Source organism: Hyposmocoma kahamanoa, unplaced genomic scaffold, assembly GCF_003589595.1.
Source record: "Hyposmocoma kahamanoa isolate Upper Pololo Valley unplaced genomic scaffold, ASM358959v1 86637, whole genome shotgun sequence".
Lineage (NCBI taxonomy): Eukaryota > Metazoa > Arthropoda > Insecta > Lepidoptera > Cosmopterigidae > Hyposmocoma > Hyposmocoma kahamanoa.
The window spans coordinates 5,945-11,718 of NW_020654340.1; the positions used below are offsets into that span (position 1 = coordinate 5,945).

General features: G+C 36.4%; 1 protein-coding gene across 1 annotated transcript; it reads left to right on the plus strand.

The window, feature by feature from the left end:
- The first annotated feature begins 1,559 nt into the window (after positions 1 to 1,559).
- Positions 1,560 to 5,429, plus strand: LOC113234993. Its single transcript, XM_026470513.1, has 3 exons — positions 1,560 to 1,983; positions 2,880 to 3,017; positions 5,210 to 5,429. Exons 1-3 carry the CDS (start codon positions 1,646 to 1,648, stop codon positions 5,427 to 5,429), a joined length of 696 nt encoding a protein of 231 aa, XP_026326298.1. The 5' UTR covers positions 1,560 to 1,645.
- Positions 5,430 to 5,774: the final 345 nt, after the last annotated feature.

Sequence of the window (5,774 nt, forward strand, 5' to 3'; positions counted from 1 at the left end):
ATTTACCACATTAAAAAAAAACAAACTTGAACCTGCCAATGCATCCGCGGTATTTGCAATTAGTCACATAAAACCAAACACTGTCGTAACTCAAAATTGGTGGAATTGAGAAAACACTATTCGAAAGTTCCAAAAAATTTTTTGATCAAAAGAAAGCGCCATTTCGAAAAAAAATTCAGTGGAGCATGTTTTAGGTTTTAATAAGTATTTTAAAATATTTACATACTTCCTATTTAATAAAAATAAAATAATTTAAAAATAGGACGTAAATATTTTATAACAGCCTGTCTTTATAACAACGACGATATATTCTATTAAAATTCTTGGTCGAAAATTATATCAATAAAAGTAGTATGACGTAGTATCAAATTGGTATATTACATAAAATAATTACAGTACGTCTCAATAAAACAGGAATCATAAGAAAGGTTCCGATAACAAATAAATATTAAAGCAGACCAAACAATTTAATGACGATCTTTAGAACGTTCATTAACGGATCCTGAATAATACCTAACAACGCAAATAACATGTTTTGTTCTACAAAATTGGCTGTATAATTTCCAAACAATTTAGCAAATTAAACTAACATTAAGTTTGTTAAGTATACATAGTGTTTGGAGGACACTTAATTCATGCCCTGTAGCAATTAAACTTTGTCAAACTAAACTAAACTTTGTAACCACAAACCCTGTTTATAGCAGTTTTCATGTCATGCACTTCAATTGTATCCATAGTAGGTTCTAAGAAATTAAGCTATATATTGTACAATATTTTGGTGTGAATAGATGTTTTGTTAGCAGTAGAACTCCTTGTGAAAGATTTCGTTTAGGGAAGTACTCCCAAGCAGTAATCTCAGCATCGCTGTGTTCCGATTTTGAAGGGTAATGCGTAGGTCGAGATTTTGTAGCTTCGACTCCACAAGAGAATTGTTGCTAATAACTCTCTGTAGTTTTCGCTCCATCGAGTCCAAGGCTAACTGGTAATGGGCAGAGCCGTCCCAAAGGTGGCAGCAGTACTCTACACACGATCGAACTTGTTCTTTATGCAGATTTGTCTAACTCTTGATGGAACTGGTAAAAGCTGTGGCCGAGGGTTTTGAGTAAATGAAAGGCTCGGTCCACATCATTTATTGTAAAATAGGAATAGGAAGAAGGTAAAGTAAAGGCTGTAACAAAACAACGATATAAACACAGGTACAATCATATAAAAATAGTCCCTACTTACAGACAGGTTATACAGGTTAGACATGGTAAAAAAGGTACTTAACCTGAAAAGGCCTGTATTTTCTACCAATATTAGGCTTTACAAGCAGTTAGGTTACATGATTTTCAATGTAAAACTGGTCAGAATTTTATATGAAGTCGAGTACGTGTGCTCGCTTCGGAAATTTAGTAGAAAGTGGCGTCGGAAAGAAGAAAAGTGAAAGTGACGAAGAAATGGAATTAAAAAAGGACGATTCGAAATTTTCAAGTAGGTGACCAGGAACCTGAGAAAAAGGGTGATAAAAAGATGGGATGACAATGAAAGAGGTTGCATCGTCGCAAAACAATCACCCTGTAACTTTTCTGTCGTCTCCAAAGTGAATATAAAGCGTAGAAACTCACACTTCCGGTAATCTTTCACGTTAAATTGTAGTTTTAAAATGTCGTCGAATAACGTGAACCTGTTTTTAAATCGCCCGATAAATATCCTCACAGCTTTCGGGGTATGGCTGCCTCCGAAAAACCACGTAATTTTGCACAAAATATACATGTTAATAATAATGATGACGCAATACAACTTTGTTCTTTTCGAGTTCATTTATATAGCCAATGTATGGGGAGATTTGGATGAGGTATCAGAGGCTTCTTATCTACTTTTCACTCAGGCTTCTGTTTGCTACAAATCCACTGCGTTTCTTATTAATAAAAACAATTTGATTGAGTTGTTGAATTTCATGGGAAATAAGCTTTTTGAACCGCAGTCCATTATACACGAAAGGTAAGTAAGATATTTGTTTGCTAAGTTTTATAAATACAAATAAAGTAGCTCTGGCGTAACATTACTGTGCCTTGGATCCTTTCATAATCGTTAATAATAATAATTAAAGTGCCAGACAACGACATGAATAATCCGGACCAGAGAATTGAACTGCCCCTGGTGCTGGAACTGGTGCCCCGGAGTGATCCGAGGCACCATCCGTACGTATCCGATACGAACATATATAATTATTCTTTTTACAAATTGCAAAACTAATTTTACAAATTGGTCCTACCGGCAATCGAACTTGAGATTTCCTCATCCAGCGCCTGCATTTAGGCCACCGAGGTCGTCAGTGTAACATAATTCTAGAATGTATTCTGAAAACTGATTTGATTGCATAATATCTGCACGAGTCACCAAGTTCGCGTTCAAGTTATGCTATCCATTGTTTTCATAAACTATTTTAGTGATGCAACAGATCTCTGCTTCTGTTTCCGCAACTGTATACTCATTAATTTATTGCTCTCCATGAATAGGACTGCGAAAGCTCCACAAGTTTTTCATTCTGTTTCCTTATCTGCTTCCGTAACTTTTACAACGATAAACGGAAGTTTACACCGTTTGCGATGGATGAGGCGTGCGTACGGAGTACTTGACGGTGGGATGCGCGTTTTTTAGCAGTTTTGTGTTAAGTGCCATTTTATTATGAAATCAAAAACAAGGTCATATTTGGATCTATTTCGTTAGATGTTTAGTATATGTTTTGTTGGACCTTTACACTTCCGTTTCCGCATCCGTTTCCGCTAAGACTTACTTTTGAAATCTGTTTCCGTTTCAGTTTCCGATGCATCACTATTATAAACTATAACAAATAATTTCTAACAATAAGTTATAGTTTATCTTACTTTTATCAGGTTCCTGTATATGCAATCACGGACAATAAAGCGTCTGTGCCTGTTCTTCTTAACAAGCGCCACCACAACGTGTACCCTTTGGGCATGCATACCGCTCTTTGACAACGTCGGGAAAAGATTCTTTCCTTTTAAGATTTGGTGTGTGTCATTCTTGTTTATTTTACTTGGGAAATAAAAAAATGGTATATTGTATACGCTGACTAGAAAATATTGTTCTCTACTTAGCAGAATTTGTAGTCACTTTTCTATCGATCATTGCCTTTTTTAAGTCATAGTTTGTATTAAAATTTGAATGATGAAAATACACACAACGGTACATTTAACAAAACACTAGTAAATTCCCAAATTAAGGCAGTGGTTTTTCAAAAGATAGTTATTTTAGTAGATAGATAAGTTATTTTAGTTTTTTTAAGGAATATTTTGTATTCTTATTTTTTCATTAATTTGTTTTAATTTCCTATACAACACAGATGTGTCTGTTATAATTTTCAACCGTTACGTTGTTTGTGTAAAGCTGTACTGAGTCGATGTTTTAAGATGTTAATTTAATTGCTATTTTATATCTAATTCTTATTTATTTAAAATATAGGTAAGCATTATTATTTTATATTCTGACTTTTTGTTCTGCTAAATATGCCCGAGTGTGTATTTTGTAAAAGAAAACTATTGATTTTTAATCTTGGTCAATAATATACAGGGTTATCTGTAAACTATTAACAACCTCGCAGAACTCCATTATCAAAATCACAAATAACAACTTTTGTTCTATGACTTGTTACAAAACATAATAAACTTACCAAAGGTAAACTTTTAAGTTTCTGTTGTACTATCTGACACGTTTTAGATATGTATTTGGTTCGGTATTATAAGTTCAAACAAGCATGCGTCCTCCGCGATGACTCCCCGCCCACAGAGAGTTATTACCATTTAGAACGATCGATTTAAATCCATATTTTTTTAAATAAAATCATGTGATGGGACGCACAAGTCGTGCAACTGATGGTAAGCTACACGTCTGCCCATAACAGTCGCAGTGCCACTCAGAGCTTTAAATCGCAAAGTTCTGCAGCTTGATTTTGATTGCCTCTCGTCGAGGCGCATAATTGCGATTCACAACTGGCCGATCGGAAACTTTTAACATTTCAAATCGGAACAATAGTTGATTTAATTCACAAATTAGAAAGTTACTTACTTAATAGGAATCAGGTACTTACTTAGTAGGAATCAGGTTCATCTTCTTGCTCGGAAACCCATCTGACTTCGAGACTCGGATGGGCTAATCGATCGGCTCGTATCCGATGTAAATTAAAATCAGCCTGCTGAAGAGCACTACCACTGCGCCCGTCACCCTGAGACATAAGTAAGACATAAGTTGACAAGTTCCATATGCTGTAATTTCACCAGCACCCTTCTAAACCGTTTTGTTATTTATGATGTTAGTAACATAGTCCTGCTAGGTTGTTAGTGTTTTAAAAATAACTATGTATAAGTAAGATTACTACTTAGTAAATTTAGTGGATTGTATTAGCGAGACCTCGGAATTGTATATTTAGTGAAAACCACAAATACAACCACAAATGTGGTCTTGCAAATATCGTTTTATGTATGTCTACCTATTAAAATTGCATCAAATACACTCTTAAGGGTGCGTTTCCACTGATGCGGAGCTGGGCGGAGTGGAGAGGAGCGGACCGCGAATTGGCCAATCACAGTGCTCGAAATCTTCACTCTTGGAGCGGAACAGACTTTCATATAAAATATATGAATACGCGCCCCCGAGCCGGACAGAACGGAGTCGAGCAGGCTGTGGTGCCAAGCGGAGCGCACGAAGCAGAGGTGGTGAGGCGCGGCGGGCAGGGTAGACGTGTCAGCAAAGGATTCGTGCGCTGCATTTTAGTTTAGTTAGCGATATTGCGTCATAAATTTCACACGTCATCGACATTGTATGTGAACTAAAATGGATGAGAAGCTAATTGAAAGTGTCAAAAAATTTCCATGTTTATGGGATACACGACAGACAACATACAAATGCAATGAAACCAAAGATGCGAATAAAAGCGCTGCTCTTTTTTTTATTGACAACACCACTTGCCACTTTTCACTGCTCTTCTCCGCTCCACTCCGCCCATCTCCGCGTGAGTGTAAACGCACGCTTAGGGACTTTAGAAGTTTGCCTTGAGTGACGTCCTTTGAACTAAAGAAAATGTTTTTAATTAATACTAAGATCGAATACGAAGGAAAATTCTTTCGATCTGACAGGACACGACCTGTCTGTATGCGAATACAACAAAATGTTTTTGTTTAATCATTGACGAATTTCCGTTGACAAGGATGCCAGTAGGCCCAGAGAAATCCCCGCAGTTCGAGTTGGGTTACGTCTATCAGATGGTGAGCATTTACATCAGTGCGTTCCTCTTCATCGGCATCGACAGCGTCAGTCTCTCGATGATCATGTTTGGCTGCGCGGAGCTCGACATCATTGTGGACAAGTTGAAGAAGGTAAACGAAATTGCTTCCACTGATAATGATCAGAATCAAAATCCAATATAGTACCATTATTAACGGGCTTAAAAAACGGTTACTATTTAATCGCTCACCAAAAAGCAAGTATTTTACTGCCACTCCCCCAACAAAAATACTGATTGCACATCAAAACGGTTATTCTCGGACTAGTGTTCACGGCCTAATTTCCGTGGCAATTTTTATTATTTAGGTATTCAAGTATATTATCGTGCAATTATTAAATAATATTTCACGAAACAGTAGTCGAATGTGTCCAAATCCTCTCCCCGCGGACTCAAACTAGTCAACACGTATTTATATCGCTCTTGTTTCATATAATTTATTTAGTGTGAAAAAAGCTATTTTTTACAATTGAAAATCTAAACACCAGAT

What these genes read in the sequence shown, in the direction of transcription:
- LOC113234993 (XM_026470513.1), top strand. Translation starts at nt 1,646, where the DNA reads ATGTCGTCGAATAACGTGAACCTGTTTTTAAATCGCCCGATAAATATC. An exon ending in CAGTCCATTATACACGAAAG is followed by an intron (nt 1,984 to 2,879) that starts GTAAGTAAGATA and finishes TACTTTTATCAG; the next exon opens with GTTCCTGTATATGCAATCAC. An exon ending in TTCTTTCCTTTTAAGATTTG is followed by an intron (nt 3,018 to 5,209) that starts GTGTGTGTCATT and finishes TCCGTTGACAAG; the next exon opens with GATGCCAGTAGGCCCAGAGA.